A 24,792-nucleotide genomic window follows, 5' to 3' on the forward strand; every position below is an offset into this window, starting at 1 on the left:
ACGGACGGCTTCGCCTCCCGTCCGGGCTTCTCCGTGTGCGGGGCCGGGAAGACCCCAAGGCTCCCCACAGCCCTCGGCGGCCCCTGGAAGGGTCGAGCCGGGCAGGCGTGCGGGGCCGGGCCGGGGGCAGGGCGCGAACCGCCGCGGCCCCCCGCCCCCGGGCCGCCTCCGCGCCGGGGCTCTGCCCCCGCCGTGCACCCGCTCGGGGCCCCGGGCGGAGCGGCCCCGGCGCCCGTTCCCCGGCCAATGAGCAGGGAGGCAGGGGCCGACCCGGCCGCGCTATAAGAGCCGGGGCGGCCGGGGAGGCGGCAGTCCCCTAGCGAGGCCGTCGGGCGGGAGCCGTGTTTCCTCTCAGCGGGAAGGACCGTGCGGTGCGACCATGTGCGGTGAGTGACAGGGCCGCGGCTGCCGCCCCTCGCCGGCCCTCGGGAGCCGTGGGGCAGCCCGGGCCCGCCGCAGCCCTTCGCCTTGCGGGCGGGACGGAGCCGGGGGCTTCCCCCTTGGGGGGGGGAGCGGGGGGCGCTGGTAGGAGCGAGGTGCCCGCGGACAAAGCGGGCTGTGCCCCGGGGTACGGCCGCCTCTTCTGCCGGGGTGCGGGACAAGGGCTGCTTTGTCCCTGAGCTGAGGGGTGTCGCGCTGCCCCGCTGTGACAGCGGGTCCCGGGGCTGCGGAAACCCGCCGTCGCTGCCCTCCCCCCCCCCCGCAGCGGGTTCGTTCGGGGCTGGCCCCGCTGCATCCATTTTGTGGGGGTGGGAAGGGAGAAGGACCGGCTTTTGCGGTGATGGCAGGTCAAGGTGAAGCTCCTCCGCCCGCCCCCGTCTCCCAAGGAAAGGAGATTGCCTTCCTGTGCCCCACAGCTTTGCCTCCCCTGATTTTCCCCGTCCGGCGGCTTCTTGTGATGGAAAAACGTCCCTTTCCCACCGCCCGGCTGCTGTGGGGGTATCTTGGCTACGTTGTTAACCTTTGCTCCTCCTGGTCCAGATGCCTCAGTGCATCACTGCTTTGGCTGCTGGACAGGCTTCTTGATGCGCTTGGCTCTGCCTTTCCTAACCCAAGACTAGGGATGAGTTGTGACTCACTTCCCAACTGCGGTGATAGGAAGAGTTTGTGGCTTTCAAACAAAGGCTGGGAAGGAGCTTAATTCTTGGCTGATGTGAGTTTATTCACCTTCCTTTATCTAATAAAGATGAGATGGCGAAGATAACGCCTCCATCGGGTATGCAATTGCTTAGATACGCTTTGGCTCAGATTAAAATCAAAGTGCGGGTTCAGAAGCTGCTAATGCAGTGTATTTTAGTTATGGAGGGAGTTTTAGTGAAACTACCTGTCCCCTCACTGAAACCTCCTCACAGGTCTGGAAGGATTCTTTCATTAAAAGTGGAAAAATTTGTGCTTGTACTTCTTAGCCGTCGTGAACAAAAGCTCTTTTGTGAGATGCAGACTGAAAGTGTGTTGAGTTACTGCTCCCAAAAAAGTCCTTTCTGAGCTAAAAATCTTTTCCCTGCCTCCCCATCCTCTTTTAATTGTAGGCTCAGAAAGAGCAAGGAGTCCAGTAAGCCTCTTTCACTTGAATGGAAACATGAGGTGATACTGTTTGAGCTCCTATGTAACTCTCGGGTTGCTATCAATGAGACAAACTCAGTGTTTTTAACAAAACCCCTTAAGGTGAGAGACTTGGCTCAGTGCCTAAGCAAACTAAAGGTGTTGGTGGCAAGCACTAAGCAGTGAGACATTAGTAAAATCAAAAAGTTAGCATATCTGGGCTGTATATTGATTGGGAAATGAGGGTGTTAACAGTGTTAAATGAGTTTGGTAAAACATCTAGCTTGGGGTGGAGTAACTGACTCAGTGTGAAATGGCAAAGAGAGCAGCAGTTCATGAAGTGCAGCGAGAGTAGTGCTAGTTTTCTTCCCACCAACATTTGGAGACCCTTTACCTGGTATTTGTTACGAGGAAATGTGTCCCATGTCTTCCTTGATGTGCTGATCTGCTGTAGGAAGTGCAGGAGTTTCTGAGGTTCCAACCAACTGTTTCTAAATTACTTAATTTTGGGGTTTTTTTGTGTGTGTGTGTGTCTTTCCAGGTTTAAGTGTTGAAAATATGTCCTGTTGCGTTTTCTCTGACTTCAGGTAGCACATGACGATTTAAACCCATTGTTTTCTGTTTTGAAAATACAGAGGTCATTAAATACTGCCATAAACGTGGTCTTTAGGAAACAAATTTGCGATGTTATCACATTGGCATGTAAGAAGACAGTATAGCAAAAGCATGCAGGGTTTAAAAACCAGATGAGATGCTCTTAAACTGATGATCTACCTATTTTTATTCAAAGTTAGTTTCATTAGAATATGAAATTAAGACTCAGACTTTCTCAAAACTATGTTTCTGGCATCAACAATGTTCTTACTCCAATAGAGGCATCCTTTTATTTAAAAAAAATTAAAATTGTTCAAACTTCAAGTATAGGCTGCCCCCTTCTTGGTTTTGGTGAAGTCTTGCAATTGCAAGTGTTGTGTATTTTTCGTGCAGAAAATACTCAATGAACTTTTCCTCTTCTTGATGCTCTGCTTGCAGTCCTGAAAAGGAAAGGGGAAACTCTAAAGTCTTGATATGCACGTAAAGGGAGAGCCTTGCTTCAGTGTCTGCACCTGATAACTAAAATCACCTTTAATGTTTTAACAACCTTCTGTTTTGAGTATCTGATTCTGAAGGTAAGCCATACGTGACTGACCTAGTTCATGCTTCTATGCAAACTCTGTAGTTATGGAAAGTTATAAACTAGATTTAGCATTCAGATCCAGAGAGCAATGACCTAGTAAAACACTTCTTAAATGCTTTCTTTGGATTCTATGTTCGTATGTATGACTTAGGGAAGTACTTCACTGCTTACATTGTGCTGACAAATAAACATTACCTTACTTGATATATACCACTTTGGTATTGCATTAGCTTAGAGAGTACCTGAGTCTTCACTGGGGAGGAGAGAGGCAAGCTGGGGAAATAGCATCTAATAGCTTGGGGAGGCCGTTATAAGGTAACTTGTGAGCATCACAAAACTCTCGTCATGAGTGTGATTCAACTAAGACTCAGTCATATTGGTTTGCTTCCAGAAGGAATTAAACTACAAGAAGTCTTTATCAAAAGTTGTTTCTACATGAGTTGAGCAATGTGCTTTAAATCTAGCCAAAATGATGACTGAGTAGGGAAGAAAATATGCAAGTGGGTAAGTCATGAAACAGAATAGTACTAGAGAAAAGGTGCTAAGAGTAAGATTTATTTCCTTTAACTGGAAGAGTTTATAATATATTCCTTGAGAAGTCAGGCTGCAGCTATTGCTTTCATTGTAAATGGCCTCTGGTGGCTTCGGCGTCTTCTAAGTCATGTGTGTAGAAGCACAGCTACAGTTCCCTGGAAACAAGGATCTTTTTAACAATTGCAGCACACTGGTAGCATTGTAAGGACGGTCCCGAAGGAAGGTTCTTCCTGGAGCTCTGGGTAGTCAAAGATGCCACATGGAACATATAAGGCTGATGCATCTTAAATACGTTGTGAAATCTGGCCTAGAAAGTAGAGCTGGATCTGAAATGAGGTGTGTAGCAATGTTTTGGAATGATGTTGAGAAATTTGTATTGAAGAAATTGAAAAATGCTGCTCTTGAGGTTCGTGGTTAGTGCCAGAGAACGGTAAATATCTGCCTGGAAAAATGATCAACAAGCTCTCAGTCTAAAGTGACTGTATATAACCAGGGGCATTATTTTTCAAAGCATCCATGAAGAACAGTATTTAGTTGTTCAAATTGCCAAATACCTCTTTAAATGCAACTGTTGTCTTAATATCCCCCTTAATGTTGGATGCTCTAGAAATAATTAGGCTGGGCTCCTCATAAATCTCACTTCTGTAGCAGAAAAGCATTTTCCACGCTTTAATCCTTCCAAGATAAATTCGGAGACCAATGTAATAGTCTCTTAGTCTTACTGTCAAATCGTTAGTATGAATGACTTAAAACCAGTGGAGTAACCGAATTCACAACAATGTTTATAAGGGAGATTTATTGGTGTATCATTGTAACAGCTTCTTCACCACAGCCATTTACAGTTCAAAAGCCTTAATTGAAGGGGAAGAGGGTGTTAAATTTCAAACAAAGGGTTCCTCCATTTAGAACACATGCTTGTCTCAACTGCTTATCTGCTCAGCTCTTAAAGTCTGTTTTTTGCTAGCTGTAGTCTCCGGTCCTTGCTTGGAGAAACTGTTGAAACAGTGAAACGAGATGTTTCTGTTTTATTGGGGTGCAGGTTTGCAAGAGTTTATAAAAGGGCTTAATCTATCCTTAAAAATGCAGAAGTCCCAGGCAGAGCAGTAGGCAGAGAAAAGGAATGGTTGTGTTTTCCTTTGCAGGTGACCCTTTTATTACACCTTTTTTAAAGATAAAACAACACCCCTCAAACTCCTTCTAATGAAAAAATGCTTGTGTACTTTTGCCTAACAAAAAAAAAAAAAATTGTGCAGGGATGGGTTGGTGGGGAACCCAACCCCAAAACTAAAAAAGCCACTTCTTGGTTGATGACTAGCCTATTCAAGAGAAGAGGGATCAGACTTGCAGACTCTTCCAGGCTCTGTTTGCTGAGTAGGCAAGGAGTGAGTTCACGTCTTTCCTTATGATGCCTCTGTAAGAGCTGACCTGAGTAACACAGGGCAAACAAACGGTTCTTATGTTTCTGTTGAGTTGGGTTTGGCAGGCAGCATTGTGTTGAGGCAGCGCAAAGGGTGAATGCTTGTTTTTTGGGTGACCCTGGTTTTGTATCTTCTCTTTCTTTCTTTTGTTGTCCTATCCTTTTGACTTCTGCCCTTTCTTTATGGTTTCTTCTCTATTCTCTTCCTGCTGAAGTGACTGTTGTATACAGGATTGAGCTGGAGCCTTTCAGAAATAGATGTTGTGCCTAGTACCTACCCATGGGTATTTAAGGCCATGACTTTGATTACAAAAGTCTCCTTGTGTTAGGACTGGTGAATATAGTCCTTCTTTGAATGTCTGGATATGAAATAGATCACAGTGTTCCCATTTTCAGCTGTGGTTTTCATGGAAAGTAGAAAATTTTAAACTCTCTCAACTGTTTAACTCTTGGTGGGTAATATGAGAAGAGCAATACTGGCCAAGAAAGCATATGTGTTGCGTGGTGAAAATGAAGGTCCTGATTCCTTAATTGTATTTGAAATCTTTCCATTTAAAAACCCAGTAAGAAGAATTGTACTGAATGGGAGGTTGGGTCCACCTAGGACCTCTCTGTGGTACTAGTTTTAAAGGGTTTTTAATTGAGTCTTAAGGGATGCAAACTCTTAAAAATCTTTGCTTCTCCCCCCCGCCCCCCTTCCTCTTTTCTCTTTAAACAGGAATTTTTGCTTATCTAAACTACAGAGTGCCTCGGACTCGGAAGGAAATATTTGAAACCCTGATAAAAGGATTACAGAGACTGGAATACAGAGGATATGACTCTGCAGGTATGAAACTCCCTCAACCAATTAATTTTAGCAACGAGTAGCTACTTTTTGGGTACTTTCAACTGCTGTGTGTGTTGGACTTCTCTTTTTATCCTGCAGATTAAAAGTCAGAACTAATTACCTTGATTCTTGGTGTTTCTTCTTCAGCTTTCCTCAGGACTTTAAATTGGATGTTTAGCTTTGTAATCAGATGGTGGTTGAGGTTTAGTACCGTAAGTAAAGCAAACAGGATGTGAGGAAGAAGATCTCCATACAGGGTCATGTACTTTGTGCCTCAGCCTTTTTTGTCTGTGTAAGTCCCAGTGAAAGGATGAGGAAGGTTAAACTTGTCTTTAAATTTGAGTTGGCTAATTTAATCAGGCAAAATATATCAGCCTGTCCTCAAGCAAAATTTGAGATGGCTCGTGTGTATTTTCATCTATGCAGTGGATATAGACTTCGTCTAGTTTGATTTGAACATATGTAGGTCTAGCGACAGACTTCAAGTATATCCCTTTGAAGGATAATTTAAAAATAATTGTTTCACTAGTGTGTGCTTGTCTGTATTTTCTCAGCCTTTTTTTCATCCAGTGTATTTTGTGCTTTAAATAACGCTTGTGACTTTGTCCTGTATTGTAGGAGTGGCAATTGATGGGAATAATAATGAAGATAAAGAAAGGTTCATCAAACTAGTTAAGAAAAGAGGAAAAGTAAAGGCCCTGGAAGAAGAGTTGTACAGTAAGTGTCTTAAAAATTACGCCTTTACTTTGGCCTCCTAGTCAGATATCATCTGCGTCTCAGCAGAAAGTCATACCATGAAATTACTGTTACGATTTTGTACTAGAAATTGTGTAATCCAATGGCAGCTAAATTGTTTGTGCCCCCCCAATCTGCACTTGAGAAATAAGCTGATCTTTAGGTATAGTGCTGTGAAATTATCAGTCTACTCTTCCCCTCTTTTGGTTGCTTCTTTGTTCAAGACCTGGGCTCCCTTGGTGCTTCACTCAGATGATTTCTGTGCTTGATAGATGAGAAACATCAAAACATGGACTCTAAGAATTTATGACCATTTAAGCAGCTGGCTGTTATCACAATCTGCTTTATGCAGTGCTCCCATCTGTGAAGAACTGAAGTTCTGTTTTAATACCTTTACATTATAATTTGTAGGAATGTGGTTTGTTAGCTTAGCTGTTAGTATTGGCTGAAAATGTTCGTGTCTTAGCAAACAAAATTTTAATCACAGTAGTTTGAGCTATCTGAAGTGTAATGTCGAGAAAGCAAATAGTTTAAAAGTAAGCCAGAAGATAACTTCTAGATTTTGCCTGTAGGAATTCTCTTAGTGTTTTACTAGGGGTGTGTGTGGGGGGTGTGTGTGAGAGAGAGAGACTCAGCTTTAAATATGCAGTAAACTGAATTTCTTGTGTCTAGAACAAGATGACCTGGATTCAAAAGCAGATTTTGAAACACATTTTGGAATTGCTCATACTCGCTGGGCGACCCATGGAGTACCAAGTGCAATCAACAGTCACCCTCAGAGATCAGATAAAAGGAATGGTATGTAATCTCTGCAGCACTCGGGAACTGTATGAATTTGAAATGGTTCAATCCACGTAGTATATACGTTCTCTGTTCTTACTAGTGTTATGGTATCTATTTGGTATATTAGGGCTGAGCTGTTGCCATTCTCTCTAGGTCAGACACTTTCACAATAAAATAGCCTCTTCGGAGTCTAAAATAACACTGTAAAAGATTAATGAGATCTGCTCTCTGAAAATTGATGCAAGTTAGTCAAAGTAGAACATTCTTGTTTTAAAAGGTAAGACTCTGGAAATGTCTGGGCTGGAAAAAGGAGATTTCATATCATTTTTCACTTGAGATGGCTTGGTGGTATTCTACTGGTTGTAGTTCAAAACTGTTAATGATTTGGAACAACTTTTACCTTTGGAATTTGTAAGCTTCTGTTTTCTGTTGCCCATGTTGTGATAAACTGTAGGTCTGAAAGCTACGGCAGGTAGTTTCAAATGTAATTCTAAGCTTTTTTCCCCTGTAATTTTGTGTTCCAAGTTAAATATCTTAATTTTTCATTACTGATGAATCTATATTTTTTTCCTTTTAGAATTCGTTGTTATCCATAATGGAATCATCACAAATTATAAGGACCTGAGAAAATTTCTGGTGAGTCTGTGGCAACTTGATTCTAAAACTAGAAAGTAAATGCTCCACCAACTACTGTCTGATCTTTCATGACTTTGTTGGAATCTGAATTCAAGTTTCTTGATATCATCTATAAAATAGTAGTGTGAAGGAGTCTGCCTAATAAAGATACTTGTGAGTTGAAGTGCAATCTCTTCTTGTGATCCTAACTGCAAAGTACTTATAAGTAGAGTAGCAATTTGCGTTCAAATTCTATGAGGGTGTGTGGAGTGGGCTCCCCCCTGTCTCTTGCTGCTTGACAGATGCTAAGCAAGTCTTAACTATATGTCTTACTATAGTATTTCCCAAAGAGTAGCTATGACAGGATAAGCCTTTATATCTTGTGTATAGTGATGTATATCCACTAGTCCAGTGTAGTGCTCCAAGAAGTCTGTCCTAATGTGCCGTTTCTGGTTGGAGGCCGCTGAGAGGCCCGTCAGTGTTTCTTGCCTGAAGAAGAAAACACTTTTTACTCCTCTATATGATATTTCAGGAGAGCAAAGGCTATGAATTTGAATCTGAAACGGATACAGAAACAATCCCGAAATTGATCAAATACATGTATGACAACAGAGAGAGTGAGGACACCAGTTTTTCAGCCTTGGTAGAAAGAGTTATTCAACAGTTGGTAAGTGGGAAGTTCCTTTTTTCCTGTACTACACTATAAGCTATTTGTGGGGTTCCTTAGTATTCTACATTTATGCATTTAGATTCTGTGCAGGAGTCCTCAGAAGGTGCTGCAAATAACACTTTTTGGCCTCTAAACAATGCTCAATAGACCAAGAAATAAGATTAAAATTTTGGAAACTTCAAAGGCTTTTCAATAGTAAATCTTTAAATTGCATTAGCAGTGTTTTTTGTTTGGTGGGGTTTTTTTGTTGTGTTTTTGGGTTTTTTGGTGTGTGGCTTTTTTTTTTTTTTTTTAGCAAGAGGTTATCCCAGTTTTTTAATGAAGCAGCTTAATTAAAAAAGTTAATAGGAGCCCCTGGGGGTTGAAATCTCTTATAAAGGGCAGTGTGTTCTTAAAGGCTATTCTGATCATGCTAAAACACTGCTGTGATTCAAGTTTGTCTAATAATATGCCTTGGCTCCCATATTTGGAAATCGATCTAACAAGCTGTACTGGTTCATGGCGTAGCTGGTTTCCAAACTGCGAAGCGGGAATCTACTGTTACTTAGTATGTGAATGCTCAGAAACTTTGATAGATGCATTGCAAACTTAGAGAAAGCTTGCTTTGTTTCCTCCCCCAGTCTCTGGGCAGATGTTTTCCCTCCCCTTCCTGCAGTTTCTTATCCTCTTTTCAGCTCCCCTTTCTCCCCTCTAAAGCAGCTCTGTAGGATTCCCCTAGAGCAGGGCTGGAATACACGGGAAGTAAAGACCTGTATGGGTCAAGAGGGAGTGGTGGTGCAGCCGCCTAGTTGAGGGGAAGGGTGACCGCAGAGCAAGAGCAGAGTAGTCTGATGGGGGTCCCTGTGAGAAGAGTGAGTGTTACCATCTTCTGTTTGCGAGGTGGGGAGGCTTTTGCTCCTGCTTTTGGAATACTCCTCCTCAAGTTTGCAAGCTGTGTTAATACTATAGAGTGGTTGATTGTGTGCTCCTGTTTTTGTTCCTGCATTGTGGATTTTGGGATTGGTTTTTTTTGGTGGGGGGGTCTGTTGTGTGGGTTTTCTTGTGTTTTGTTTTTGTTTGTTTGTTTGTTTGTTTGTTTTTTAAATATGTTAGTGAGAATTTGCTGCTTAAACTAGAAGTAGTAACTAAAAAATTCTAGCTGAAAATGCACGAGAGAATGCAGCTACGTGCACATTCTTATTAAAAGTCTTACTGAAAGTAAATGTCTAATAGTCTTTGTGTTGATTACAAGTAACATCTGGGAGATTTTCTTAACCCTTGCTTTAGAAGGTATTGGTTTTATTTATAAAATGAGGCTAAGTGTTCACTTCCTGAACTTTCCCCTGTTGCACTGTTACGTGCATGTCAGCTTGTTCTGCTCTGTAACCAATTCCTTTAAAGGTGCAGGCTGCCCTCCAGGAAGAGACTCCTGATAGTAGTAAAGCACTTTCTTTCACAGCCTCCTCAGGAAGAGGGGCCCCAGTTTAATGAGATGCAACTGATTGAGATAAGTTATTTAGGATTTTTTTTTTCCTCTTCTGTTTGCACGGTTCCCAGGAAGGTGCTTTTGCATTGGTTTTCAAGAGCATCCATTACCCAGGTGAAGCTGTTGCTACCAGGTTAGTAAAAGTCCATTTTATACATAACTCATGCTTTTTTAGGTTTAAAAAAAAATGCTAACATCTCTTTAAAAAAAAAAAAAAAAAGGATCCTAGAGTACTGATGTTTAACGTGCTTAATTAACCAAAACTGAGAAGGAAGATAGATGCAGTAGTGGAATCTCAGCTCTGCTGAGCATCTCTTCAACTGAGTATAAATAGAACTTAATTTGAACTATACTGACTGCAGGTCACAGAATTTCCAGAGACTTGTGTTGATTCTCTGTAATCTTTAACTTGATTTTTTGTTTAATAAATTAGCTGTGACTCCTCACTTTTTGAGGATACAAAGACAGTAGTGAAAAGTAATTGGATGATGTTTTTTTTGCTTCATCCAAATACAGTTTTGATTGGAGATCATCCAAATGACAGACTCAAAAAAACATCCCACTGACTAATTCCCGTAGTCTGTCCTTTCATCTGTTACAGTGTGTCAGTAAAGAAGCTCAGCCTAACTTCTGTTTCTAAAGTAATATTAAGAGTGTGCTAACATTTCTCCTATATCAAAAAGCGGGGGAAGGGGTATAGTTCAATTTTACTTCATGTTGAATAAAGACTGAGATACATTTGTTCAGGTCAGCCAAAATGCCAACATAGATTATACAAATAGTGTTCTATAGCTGTCATAGCATTTATGAGTTTTTTCTGTATAAATTCCACTTTATTTATGACTTGGAAAACAACTTTCAGGGAAGTTAAAGATACTAAAGTAGCAAGTGAAATAGCAGTGGGAATAAAGACTGTTTTATACTACCACCAAAAAGACCATTGCTTCTGTGGTCTGAAATGGGACTATATTAAAGTTGTGAAGAAGCCAGCTATGCCATCACTCTAACTGGAAAACATCTTCTGAAATGAACTATTCTGTTTGTGGTTCAGGTTTGGGTTTTTAGGGGTGAGGGGATTAAGAGAAGCTAAACTTGTAATCTGAGGTGTTGGGGGTGTGTGAATTACTCTTATTCCTGTGAGATTATTTTTTAATAAGCTTTTCAGTGTGGCACATGACTTGTATAATTAAAAACTGATCTTAATATTCTACAGTTTCAGAGGTGGAGTAGTGATGGTTGACATTCCTGAATTTAAAAGGCTAAAGGCTGGAACAGTATTTCAATAATAAAGAGCACTGGAGCTTATTGCTGGCTCACTTCAGATGCAGAGTAAGCTTTGTTTAAAAATGGTAGTCAAATTGGTGCCTGTGCTAAGATGTTTTGTGATTACTGGAAGGAAAACAACTAGTTCATATACATTTTCCTCTGCCTGGATGTAGTTCATGGGGAAGGAATCACCAGGGCATATGGTACTTATTCATATAATACTATTTGGCAAATCTTACAGAAACAAACCGAGTTTATATAACTCCTGCCATGTAATAGCTTTAGGATCAGGGTTGAGGAGGATCTTTCTATTTGGGAAGCTAAATGGAATATTGTCTTTCAGCTTCACAGATGTCCTTTGACCTTGTACGCACCTTTCTTTTTATAAACTTGCGTGTTTTCCCTTTGTAGGAGAGGGAGTCCTTTGCTTATTGGGGTTAGGAGCAAGTACAAGCTCTCCACTGAACAGATTCCTGTTTTATATAGAACATGTAAGTTGATAAATCCAATTACATTATTTTTAAGAACTAAAATTATTGTTACTTTATGATTAGAAATTAGGTTAATTGGTCTTTGTACTGTAAAATGACCAGCTGATGCCACAGATAGCTTCTTAGGTGAGGATGTTATATTTTTATTCTACTGAATGCACAGTTCATGTAAAAGTCCCATCCACCTCAAATACTTGTGTAATGGTGATACGTTGAACTTGTGTGGTTTGTAATCTCTAACTTCAACAGATCTGCTTTTGCACTTAAAGGGTCTCGTTTCTTTAATAGGCAACATTGAGAATGTGAAGAACATATGCAACTCACGAATGAAGAGACTGGACAGCTCTACCTGTCTTCATGCTGTTGGGGATAAGGCAGTAGAATTCTTCTTTGCTTCAGATGCAAGGTAGTGAAAGGACTTAAACATTTCTTAAAGTACTGTTTTTGTTTGGAAGTGAGATAGTTCTGGAAGTCTTACCCTGCCTTGGCTGCTATACAATTGTGTTCTGATAGAATAGCTTCTAATAGCAGGTAACTTCATAAAGCCCCAGTACTTGAAAAATATGAAGGCATTTGAACTGCAAACAAGTGCAATATCTGCCAGTTGCTAACCTCTATGTCAAATACATCCAGCGTAGGAAGCTAAGTTGGGTACAAATAGACACACTGTCAGCTAAGAATTTGGGCAGACTATAGGTTAGTTTGGGTTTTGGCATTTTAATCCTGCTATCAGAGGAGGAAATAGGGATGTGGTTCCAAACTTAGCAGGATCCTGGACATCAGGTACGCATTGATCTGAGAAAGACTGTGACCTTAGGGGTCCATCGGGGACACTGGGAGGCAAGATCAGATCAGCAGAACCTTGCTGGTGCGAGATGCCATCCGTGGTTCCTGAGCCTTCTGTTCCGGGTTCCTGTGAGAGTGCAGGAGGAGCAGCAGATGGAGCCATTGCCTTTAAGATGGCTCTATCTGTAGTCATGTCCAAAAGGAAGACAGAAGGGAGGCTGGAAGTGCTGTGTGGCATATTTAATTGCTTTGAGGAGTGCTGCTGCCACCTCTTACTGACATGTCAGGTTTGTCTTGCTTCTGTTTTTTCTGTAGTGCTATCATTGAGCACACCAACAGAGTAATTTTCTTAGAAGATGATGACATTGCAGCAGTAACTGATGGGAAGCTTTCAATTCATCGTCTCAAGCGCTCAGCTAGTGATGATCCTTCCCGGGCCATCCAAACCTTGCAGATGGAATTGCAGCAAATCATGAAGGGTGGGTTGAAGCATCTGTAATCCAAGATGGATAGTTACTGACTGTTTGTGTAGTAGATGAGGCAGAAAACTGCTAACTTGTTGTGAAAATGGCATGTTATTTAGGCTGTTTGTACTGGGAGCTGACAATTCCAAGCTTTAAGATCAAGAGAAGATGGGTGGTATGGGACCCTACCCATCTTTAGCTTTGGAAAAGTCCTAGATACTTCTATTCATCTCAATATTTAGTGGAGATAGCACTAATGTTAACATGTTGTAGTTGTTGGCAAGCTTTGACTCTAAACTAAGAACTGAAGTGGAATGTAGAAGTATCCTTAAAAAGAAATTCAATTACCTTGTCAGTGTGGGGAAATGAAACCCACCAAACAGAGCGAACTACCAATCCCTCCCTCTTTTCTTCTTGCCTATTCCTAAGCTTTTGTTTGAGCCAACATAGGCAACTTAAATTAGCTGTTGTCTTAAGTCATCTCTCTGTAACTGTAATAGCCTTCAAATAAGAAATCTGAGCGTTGCCATGTAATGTTTTTCTAAACAGGTAACTTCAGTGCCTTCATGCAAAAGGAAATTTTTGAGCAACCGGAATCGGTTGTCAATACGATGAGAGGCAGGGTGAATTTCGAGAGCAGCACAGGTAACTTGGAATGGGTGTTCAAGCTGCACTAAGCCTGCAAATTTTGAACATATCAACTAGAAAATAAGATACACCATTGATATATGCTTTTTGGTTGGTTTGTTTGTTTACAGTTCTGCTGGGGGGGCTGAAGGATCATTTGAAAGAAATCAGAAGATGCCGAAGACTGATCATTATTGGCTGTGGGACCAGTTACCACGCCGCAGTAGCTGTATGTTCAGCCTAAGCTGAAATGCATATATAACTTGTAGTTACTGGGTTTTTAGACAACAGCTCTTCATCTGCTTTTTCTCCTGTATCTCAAACTTTGTCTTTCGTTGGGGGGGTCTTGCCCTTTTATTTAGTTTTCCTTTTTGCCACATTCTTTATTAATCCTCCAGTGCTGTTGCCTACCACACTGGAAATCAACTTTCTTCACCTTGGTTTTTAAAGCTCTGGTGAGCTGTAATTATCAATTTTTGTCATAAGAATCCATTTAGATTATTTCTGACTCTTAAGATGTTGGGACTTTTATGGGTGGCAATATTAACAAATATTGTGTGCTGCTTGAATACAGACTCGACAAGTATTGGAAGAATTAACTGAATTACCAGTGATGGTGGAACTTGCTAGTGACTTCCTGGATAGAAACACACCTGTATTCAGAGATGACGTGTGCTTTTTTATAAGTCAGTCAGGTGAGCTGCATTCTCTGTTTGTCTTCAGCTGAGTGAAAACGGTAGAAAAAAATTTAAAACCCAATGATTTATTACTTTCTGCATGTTTCAAAGGAGGATGACAGCTAATGGGCCAGATTTGTCTTGAATGAAAGTTTTTCTTTCAGACTCAATTCAAGTATATAGACATGTTTTCAATTGAATTTTGCATTGTGTAAGTGTGGATGCAGTTATTTAGAACACACTTGTGTAGAATGTTATACTTTTCAGGGTTCATTACTATCCTCTGTCAACCTGAAGTCAAGATGTATGTGTTTTCCAGGTGAAACTGCAGATACACTTATGGCCTTGAGGTACTGTAAAGAACGTCGTGCTCTAACAGTTGGCATCACAAACACAGTCGGAAGCTCAATATCCAGGGAGACTGACTGCGGGGTACATATCAATGCAGGACCCGAGATAGGTGTGGCAAGCACAAAGGTAATTGCTGTTCAGTGTTTGACTTTCATACTTCAGCCCTGTGGAACCCAATTAAACTTTTAATTGTAGCACTTCAAACTGAGATCATGCTAACTCTCTGCAGGCTTAGCTGCTAAATGTTTTGTTTTATCTGCAGGCTTATACCAGCCAATTCGTGTCTCTGGTAATGTTTGGCCTAATGATGTCTGAAGACAGAATTTCCTTACAGAAAAGGAGACAGGAAATCATTAGTGGACTGAAATCATTGCCAGGTATATTGATATCTTGGGTTTGAGGAGAAATAGGGGATGTTGTTTAATGGGCAACATAAAATGCTACTCAGGGATGTTCCTTTCTTATTTAAGTTTTACTGTTCCCCTCCTCCTGAAAGGTAGACAATATAAGAAAAATGGACTATTAGTGTCTGCATTAATTGCCAGTTTTACAAGTGCCCTTCCAAGAAACTTGGCAGGAAGATCAGAACTTTCATGGGTTGGATTTTTCTAATTACAATAAGGTAGTTTTGTATGAGAAATATTACTTGATCTCTTAAATCAATGATTTGAAATTTTCAAAGCCTTTCACTTTAAATCAGGACAGATAAAAGGAAACTAATTCAGGGTGACTAAAAGGGATGTTCACAACTTCCTTTAGAAATACAAATGGGATGTACGAGCTCTGCTTAAACCAATAGTTGCTTTAAATTTGTGACCGTAAATAAGGCTGGATAAAATGTCCTTAAACTGCAAAGCTGCAAAGTTAATGGTTGAACTATATTAAGCGGATTTATTCTAATAGATCGTTAGAACACCCCACTACAAGCAAACTATTTTTTCCAATTAAAAAAAATTATTAATGTGTTCTTTTTGTTTGCCTCAATAGAGATGATTAAAGAAGTCTTGTCCTTGGATGAGAAGATACATGATTTGGCTCTTGAACTGTACAAACAAAGATCGCTGCTGGTTATGGGTCGTGGGTATAATTATGCCACTTGTCTGGAAGGAGCTCTGGTAGGAACCTCTCAGTATTTTTGGATGTTATTTAAAATGAGCTCTCCTGGCTTCTGCAACGGAGTTTATTTATAATATTTCATTACAACTTAATTCTGCTGCAGCAAAACTGCTATCTATAACTAAGATCATTTAGTTCTGTTGAACACATACCTAAGGTGAACCTGGATACAGTATCAGTTTCTTGTGTCTTTCACATAATAAATGCAGTGTTTAATGAGTCTATTTAAAAAATCCCAAACAACCAAACAACAACAAAAAAAAGCCAACCAAAACCCCAACCAATTTAAAATGATGACCTATTTGTAAAGAACATCAGAAGAACACAGTGTGCTGATGCTCAGATGAGGTGCTTATGCAGGAAACTCAACATTATATTCTGAACTTTCTGGTGGAATGGATGCATCTCCATCTTTCACTGAAGTTTGAAGTGTTAAAGGTAGACTGCATTAGCCAAGGTTGTGTTGTGCTGGGGATTGGGGTTTTGAAGTTCCTGTTGATGACTCCATTTCTTCTTCTGCAAATGCATGTGCTCGAGCAAACTCTGCTTCTACCAGCAGCCTGCTAGAAATCCCAGCAGCTGAGCCTGTCTGTTTTCACTATTAACTGATCTTTGAGAACACCAACTTGATACCATATGTCTGTATTTAAGCGGCACGTGTACAGCCTTGGTGTTTTGCTTCCTGTGGCTTTTACTTCTCATCTGATTTACTTGTAACTTGATGGTATTTTCTTTTTTCAGAAAATAAAAGAAATCACCTATATGCACTCTGAAGGTATCCTGGCTGGTGAGCTGAAACACGGGCCGTTAGCCCTAATAGATAAACAAATGCCTGTTATCATGGTGATAATGAAGGATCCTTGTTTCACCAAGTGCCAGAATGCTCTCCAACAGGTCACTGCTCGACAGGTAAGTTGTTTAACTAATATAGTGTCATAGGGAAAGAGATTCTGCACATTGTATTGCTGCTGACTGTGCCTCAGAAAAAGGATGGCTTAGTGATTATTTTTTTTCCCCTAATTATTAAGTTAGAAATAATATGCTATATCTGCACTGCAGGCTGTCATTACAGGTTAACATCAGTAGTGAAAACTGATTGCATGTGGGTCATTTTTTTGGGTTTTTTTGTTGGTTTGAAGCAAATGGAATAATGTTAAAACTCTACAGGGTGAAAACATTCGAGTCTTACAAAACAGTGAATGACAAAAGTCATTATACAAGACTGGCGTCGATGGTTAGCTACCTGAGTGTCTTCGAACACACTACAGGCATGCTGTGAACCAGTACTTCAAAGCAGTTCTAAGCCAACTCTTCACTTAACACTGCAAAATTTTATTTTCAGGGCCGTCCAATCATTCTGTGTTCTAAAGAAGACACAGAAAGCTCAAAATTTGCCTACAAAACCATCGAGCTGCCTCATACAGTTGACTGCCTTCAAGGAGTCTTGAGTGTTATTCCTCTCCAGTTGCTTTCCTTCCACCTGGCTGTTCTCAGAGGCTATGATGTAAGTGCATTCTATATCCAGCACGCCGGTTAGTGCAGTTTTGAACTTCCTCCTACCAGTGTAAAGTGAGACACCCCGTTACATGGCATACCTACCAAAGAACTATGGTGATAGTTACTAGAGCTTGTAGTGACTGCAGTAGCAGAGGTAGCATTTCGGTGCCAATTCTTTAGCTTCATCTTTTTTTCATTGGTATCCTTCTAAAAACATTATAAAGATCATTTGCTTAGTTTGATTAGTTAAGAGTGCAGACAGGACTTTTTCAGAGAACTAAATATTAAAATGTGATATCGCACTTTAAAATACCTCAGCGCTTTGGACAGCTTAGTTTGCTGATGCTGGCTAGGTGTGTCAGTTTGATGATGACTGCTTTGGAACCCTGAGCAAAACAAATAGGTATTTGTTAGGAGAGTTTTGGAAGCAAGGATGAATTCAACAGTGCGTTGTCGTCTGCAGATCTATAGTCTCTTGTGTGTATTAATGTGTCTAGAACAAAGCAGAACTCATTAGGCAGTCTAAAAAAAGCATATGAAATGAACTGTCAAATGCAGAATGTCAGTATTACTCTGTCAAATACTGAAAGTCTGTCTCTTCATTCTAGGTGGACTTTCCAAGAAATTTGGCCAAATCTGTTACTGTAGAATAACAGCCAAGAACAGCTGATGTTTTTGTCACCAGACCTCTGAGTTATACTTGTAGAAACGTGTTGTTCTGAATTGATAGGTACACATTTTTCTAAAGAGAATGATAGTGCTAACTGGAAAGTGTTGGAAGGATTTATCTTGCAGCTTTAAAAGCTTTTCATGTGCCTTGTACCCAAGTGCTTTTGCCCACAGCAAATATTCCTCCAAGTCCTGAAATTGCCAAAGAAGATAAAAATTGTTTACACATGGTATACTGAATGAACTTTTCTACTGTGCAATATATGTATACAGCTCTCTTCAGAGTAACTGTGAACGTTTTTTTTAGCCTACACTACTTAACTAGTTTTAAAGATATAGTATTTATAACTACTATTGTATAGCTTTTTTTAAGTTATTTTTTTTTAGTATGTTGCTTATCTGTAGCATTGGTAATGCTCAGAATGTAAATACTGAGCATGTTGATACTTGTGTACAGTTGTTATGTTTTTGGGTTTTTTTCCTACTTCAGCCTCAAACTGGAAATTTGTTGTCCCTCTTCCTCTCCAGCTTCCCCCCCCACTTTGCACCTGTGTTTCATATTTAACCAGTCATTTGCAAAGCTCTTCCGTGGCTGTAAATTCCCAACTATGTTTTAAATTTCTGCTTCTTTCAACTAATTATTTGAAAAGTGTGATGGGTTGAGGGACAAAAAGCCAGAGCAACATTTTGTTCTGTATGCCACCCCAGCTCTTCTCTGCATAACATGTACAGTGCAACAAAATAAGGGAACTGGATGTCTTTCAAGTGATATTTCTGTTTGAAGAGTATACAATGAAATTACAATGCAATTAAAAGATCATGTAATTCTTCTTGTTTCATGGGTTGTTTATTTTTTTTTTGGTGTGGTTTTTAATTTTTTTAACTTGATGACTCCTCATCTCCAATTTGAACACAGGTACAACACTGTGGTACTCTGATACAAGTAGGAGAGACCGTGTTTTCCCCCAGTCTTGTGTAAATCCTGATCTTTGAGTTCTTTCCTCTGTTTCTTGGGTTAGTTGTGTGTCACACAGACCTCCCAGTTCAGCACACCTTACTCTTCCTTACCCAGCAGCTGTGTTTCAAAATACTGCATCAGGTTTGGGTAGCTTGCTCCATATCAACATCTTTCTAAGGCACATGAGTACAAGAGAATGGAATTTCATGACTGCTCGTCAGTGTTTTGCCAGACATGTACTGATAGAGTAGTGTAATCTCTGATTGTAGCTCCTACTGTAGTTCACACCGGCTGTTGATTAAACCTTTGTATTTTACCTTCCACGGCAATACATGCATGTGGGAAGAAATTTCCTTCAGGTGAAAATAGAAACTGCTCTTGTACTTTTTATAACCAGATAAAAGAACTCAAATCATAATGAAAATCATAGTGATAAGCTGACCTAGATGCCAAGAACATGTAACTATTCAATATGTTTTGGTAAGTGAGGCAAAGGCCCCTTTTACTGTCTGTCTAGAATTAGTATCCTCTTCATGCTAAAAGTGGAGCTATTAAAGGAAACTGATGTCATCTAGTCTCCTTGAGACATTAAAGTGATATATTAAAACAAAATTACAGGTGTGTTTTTCTAAAATCATCTATGAGAATAGAAATCACAGAAGAGAAAGCTGTTGTTAGTCCAAGGAGAGGTGGAAAAATATATTGAGTTTATTTTTAGTCAGCACCTGTCTTAAAAACAAGCAGTCCTACCATCAAGGCAGAGGGTGTGGTAATGTATAGAAGGTTTATGATTTTTGAGTGGGGTCACAAATAGCTGGGCTATGCAGGGAGGGAATCACTCCCTTCCCTCCTGACCCACCCCTAGAAAAGCCAGGTGAAGCCCATGCCCCGATGCTCAGGGCCATCACCGACCGGACGGGTCAGGGCTCGCAGCTGCAGGACCGTGCACCGTGGGACTGGGCACTCCAGTGTCACCCCAAAGTGCGGGTGCGAGGTGACTGCGGTGGTGCTGGGCCAGGCCGCCAGTGTGTGACGCCTTGAGGGCTTCCCGTGCGCGGGAGGTGTTCCCCTCACGGAGCGGGGCGGCTGCCAGGAACCGACAGCACACCCCCCCCCCGGCAGCCAGGATTGGTGCCACGGCACCTCATGACGAGGCGCTGCTGTGAGGTGACATCATAAATATGGTGACAAGTTGACGTGTGATGATGACATCACGCCAAGGGGAGGAGGCCGCGGCCCGATTGGCCTGAACTTCCCTGTCTCCACTGCAGTCCTTCACCGCCCTCCCTTATATAGCGGCTACTAGGTCCCGCCTCCGGAGCTCGATTGGTCGAGCTTGGCCGGCAGAGGGCTACGATTGGGCTGAGCGGCTGCCAGTCAGCGGGCGCAGGTCTGGCGCGGCCTGAGTGGAGCACCGGGAGGCCATTGTGGCTGGGGCAGCCCTGCGCGCTGGAGCCGGAGGCGGTCGCGGCCCGCGAGCGCCGCGCCCGGTCCCGCCGAAGCCTCGACCGAGGGAGGAGACGGTGAGGGAGGCCGCCGTGCGGGGGGGCTCTGCGGGCTGCGGGGCCGGAGCTGGAGCGAGACGAGCTCCCGGCCGCGGGGCCGGCCCTGTGGCGACCGGAGTCCCCGGGTTCTCCCGCGGGCCCCGCCCGCCCAGGCGCGGGCAGAGCCGGGCTTCCCCGCATGCCGCTGCCCCGGGCCCGGCCGAGCGGGAGGGAGGCGGGGGGGTGACACCAGCGGCGCGGCAAGGCTGGGGGCCCCTTTCCTCCTCCGCGCCTCTCCTGCGGGGCTGTCCTGGCCGAGCCCCCCGCCCTTCCCTGTGCCGCAGTGCCGCCACCGGCCCCGGACCGCTCCGCTCCCGGCGGGAGGCGCGCCCGCTGCGCTGCCTCTCCTCCGCCTTCTCCCCTCTTGCTCCGTGTCCCGCTCGGGGCGGCATCGCCCCCTGCCCAGCGTCCTCCGGCGAGGGCAGCGCGCCGAGCGGCCGGGGGCCGGGGTGCCGCCCCGTCGGTGCCGCGGAGTGCGGCCGGGCCGGCGCTCGGCGTCCCCTGGAAGTGCCCCCCGGCCGGAGAGGGTCGGAGGGAGGCGGCCGAGGCGAGGGGAAGGCCCGTGCTGCGCGCCTTCCCGATGCGATGCGAGCGAACCTGAGCTTTCCCGTGAGCCGCAGCAGGTCCTCAGCAGAAGTTTTAGAAGAGATGCCAGCAGTGCTGGAGCTCAGTTACACGGCTGTTACGTAATTGTACAACAGCGTAATCGGTTACAGCAGATGCACGTTTAAACTTTTTCCCTCTTTCCACCAACTTGCCGTGGCAGGGGCGCTGAGATACACCCAGCGCCTGTCCGCAGCGTGTGCTTAACGGCTGAATGGTACCGTGACAGGTAGTTGGTAAAATCTGTGGTCAGTAGCAGTTTGGGTTGCTTGAAGAAAACGGTCGACTTTCCACAGGGCTAAACAGATACAGAGTGCCGCTAAACTCTTCTGAAACACAGTGACATTACTCAGCTACTGCTTTGCTACACTTACCCTCTGTAAAAGACTGTTCTACGGTTTTGAGTAGAAGGGTAGGAGGTAACTCAGTGTGGTTTTGTAGTTAGACTCGTACCTGTTGATATATATTGCTCTAAAGATTAAAAAACCACAAACCAACACTATTGGATAGTGGTCCTTAAGAGAGCACACCTGAATTTGACGTGCACGTGCGAGGGTGAATAAGAGAATGGGGGGAGACTTTCTGTGCAGAATTCCCGTAGCTTTTCATAAAGATATGTATGTTCATTGTCTATTCATTCTGTCAGCAGTAGAATTTAAGCTTGAGGCTTAAAAAAGTCAAGCTAAGTTTCTTGATGTTCTTACGCTTCATTGCCAATAATAACATTTCTGTAACCAAAACAACCCTGGGAATGTGTTCCCAACTGCTACAACCTGTTCGTTTAAGAAGCTTTGGCATTGAAGATATCCAGAGGACAGGTCTGGTTAATAATAAGTTGCCATTTTAATAAATAACTTTTTAGAGAAGTGACTGTTTAATACAGGATGTATGTTATGGTGCAGTTGCTTTTAACTTCTAAAAATTTCATAGTGGAATTCCATATAACAACTCATAAGCCCTACTGATGGTAGGTTTAGTGTGTTGGTTATTTTTTTAGTTATCTTTCATGAGCTACAGGTTGAAAACCACTCCTGTAAGTTTACTGCGTATGATGTGCTCAGTCAGCATTGTGATTCTTAAATTTCCGCCATTGTACAAGCAAGTTGTATTTAAAAAAACCAACCAAACAAAACAACACTTAATTTATATGCAACTTGTGCATGCTTTAAAATAGAAAAAAAAATCTTGAAACGTTGTGATTCAGTAACATGCTATTACCAATAAGTAGAAGTGTGTTTGATGACTTCTACATTTGCTGCTCGTCCTGTTTGGTGCAGCTGCAGCTGGGAAACCATAAATGAAAAGTTATATTTCAGAAATGGGAGCAATACCTGCTTCCAAACAATTCCTGTATACGAGAAGTGTGGAGTATGTTAGCTGGAGGGATGAATCAAATTATTTCAGGTGGGAGACTAACAGCTCAGGATTAAAAAACTTATTTGCCACATACACTTTTCTGTTGACCAGTGGGAAATCTGTTTTTATTTAGGGGATCTTGCCCTCGAAATAGATTATCTGAAATCTTGTGCACAGCTACAATCCTTAGGCACCCGATTTTACGTTAATGTGTATGTCTGAAATAATGCATGTCCTGATGCATCCAAGCAGTGCAGCCCAAGTAAAAATTAGGGTTCAGCTTATGGAGAGGCCGGGTGATTAGAACGGTGAATTGCAAGGGAGGTCAGAGTACATAAAACTTGTGTGTTGTGATGCTTGATTCCCTCTTTGGGTCTTGTCTAAAGAGCTTAACCTGATCTCCAAGTGATTTTTAAAAGATGGTTGGTGCAGACAAGGTTCCTTAAAGGAAGTGTTTCTGTGGTTCAAGATAACTTCCTTTTCCCCTACTTTATGATCTCTGTTACAGAAAAGTGTTTCATTAACCCATTCAGAGGTACAGTGTAGTTCTTGGGTAACTAACAGGTCTTTAACTTCGTACTCAGCTTATGGAAACTCTATACTTTTTTTTGGTTTTGTTGTGTAAGTTTTTTTCAGAAATAGAATCTTGGCCTTCCAGCTGTGCCTTTCTTCCAGTGTATGAAGATTCACTGAAATACCATGTCTGCTCAGGGACTATTCATCAAAAAATTTGGTACCTCAGAGTCCACAGCTTTGGAGTAATAGAAAGAGTCGGAAACAGTCGGGAAGAAGAGTGTGCTTTTTTTTCCTGGGATGTAGTAGGAAGGGTTGAGAATGCCTCTTAAGGCACTGTTTTGGTCTCACATTAGTGTGAGCTGATTGTGGAACTGCATCTGACTACCCCTAAAAATATTGCATAGGAGATGTAATTCTCTTTCTCGCCCCTAGTGCTGCTGTGACAGAGGCAGAAAGTTGGTGGCTCATGTTTTCCCTTTGGCTGATCCTTTCTCCTCTGCTTTTTTTCTCAAGCTTCTAAGAGGACGTGTCAAGTAAACTTACTGTCTAAATTGCTGCCAGAGATGGCAGAGTTGAATATCTACTTCTTAAAATGCTGCTCAGATTTTGAGAAACTAAAGGCAAAAGGGACTGCAGGCATTTCTTGAGAATCCCTTAAGACTGACCATTACCGGTTCAGTTTAAACCCAGTCTTTATTAGGGTTTGTAGGGCTTCCACCTGTTTTACTTGCAGATTTCTTGGAGTTCGTCTGCTGGCTTAAGCTGTGGAAAAGAGGCTGCTCCCTCCTATGTGCGCCTAGGAGGAGAGAGGTCCAAATTCTAATTCTTGAAGCAACCAAAAGCTATTCGTGTGGCTGTATGCCCTTCTAGGATGGGCTTCTGGGTTGCTGTTGAGGCTTTTCTGTTTTGCATCGGCTGACAAATACTCTGTAGGCCGGCAGAGGAGCGAGACTGGCTGCTCCTTCTTTAGCTAACACGGACGTTGTACAGCCGGTGGGGAGGACAGCTGCTCCGGGGGAAGGTGATCTGCTTTCATTTCCCGTTTCAGGGAACAGTTGACTGTGCAATTTACTCTGGGCTGTAATGACACTATCCGTCATAGTGAATGTGAAATTAAACATGGGAGAATTTGTTAGAGACCTCTTCAGTAATTACTGTGGTAATTTTCTTGTGAGGTTTGAAAGAGGGGTGAAGGCCCAGGAAAGCTGGAGGTCTGTGCTCTCGTTAACGGAGCACTTCAGAGCTAAAGAGGTTTAGTCCATTACCTTGCTCTCTGATGTAATTACCTACCTCTAATTCATTCGTGACAGATGGATGTAACTTATTCTCTGTCATGGTGTGAAAGACTCTTTCAAACTGTAGCACAAAACTCTTGATTCTTGTAGGACTTTTAAGTACACTAACTGATAGCCTAGGATGTTATGGTGTGTTTAAAAAGGGAGGGAGACTGGATTGCAATCAGTATGGGTCAGGGAAGGGCTGCCTGGCAAAGCCCTGCTCGAATTTTCCTACTGAACTAGGTTGAAAGGGATGTTGGAGAAACTGCAGCAGCCATGGGGATTTTGGGGGCAGATGTTCTGTTTTGAGCCTCTTTTGCAGTTGTAACCAACTCTTTTGTTAAAACTCTGTTTCCTTCTATGTCCATGGACTCCATGGGTGTCTCCTGTTGCTTTTATCTGCATTACCAGTGTTCAAAACACATAATTTATGATTATTTTTTTTTCAATTAGTACAGTCCTAGCACATAGTAGTAATCCAAGTTAGGGAGTAGCCTTCAAGGAGTAGAGTTGTTTGATTTGGGTGGTTTTGTTTGTTTTTACAGTTGTTTACTTATCTGCTTTTTGTTTTAAGGATTGGAATAGGAACATGCATTTACTTAAAGCTGTGAAGGCTGTGATTATTGCTGTCTGTCTGCAAGTATTTTTCATTAGCAGTGGTAATACACGAGGTTGAAAGAATGGTTATTTAATGGTGTGCTATTGAAAAATTCATATGTATTAAAATATGTATAATATATTTTCCATCTTGTCTGCCTGAAATTAGTGAGAGATTGAACATTTGTTTTCTTTCTTTTTCTTTAAGATCTTGAAAACGTTACCAGGTCCTT

The 24,792-nt window shown here is 42.3% G+C and overlaps 1 protein-coding gene across 3 annotated transcripts; it reads left to right on the top strand.

The window, feature by feature from the left end:
• Positions 1-379: 379 nt before the first annotated feature.
• Positions 380-17,692, top strand: GFPT2 (glutamine--fructose-6-phosphate transaminase 2). 3 transcript variants are annotated; one of them, XM_086470927.1, is made up of 20 exons: positions 380-386; positions 5,389-5,496; positions 6,115-6,213; positions 6,904-7,029; positions 7,592-7,650; positions 8,162-8,296; positions 9,836-9,897; positions 11,442-11,525; positions 11,556-11,568; positions 11,791-11,927; positions 12,623-12,786; positions 13,321-13,416; positions 13,530-13,627; positions 13,973-14,093; positions 14,395-14,552; positions 14,689-14,803; positions 15,414-15,541; positions 16,284-16,451; positions 16,885-17,046; positions 17,648-17,692. In XM_086470927.1, exons 1-20 carry the CDS (start codon positions 380-382, stop codon positions 17,690-17,692), a joined length of 2,085 nt encoding a protein of 694 aa, XP_086327053.1. The 3 variants fall into 3 exon arrangements, with proteins under 3 accessions (XP_086327053.1, XP_086327054.1, XP_086327052.1); XM_086470928.1 differs by lacking the exon at positions 11,556-11,568 and having other exon boundaries at positions 11,442-11,521; positions 11,810-11,927; XM_086470926.1 differs by lacking the exon at positions 11,556-11,568 and having other exon boundaries at positions 11,442-11,519; positions 11,763-11,927.
• The last annotated feature ends 7,100 nt before the right edge of the window (positions 17,693-24,792 follow it).

This window comes from Leptosomus discolor, chromosome 10, assembly GCF_034619465.1.
Source record: "Leptosomus discolor isolate bLepDis1 chromosome 10, bLepDis1.hap2, whole genome shotgun sequence".
NCBI lineage: Eukaryota > Metazoa > Chordata > Aves > Leptosomiformes > Leptosomidae > Leptosomus > Leptosomus discolor.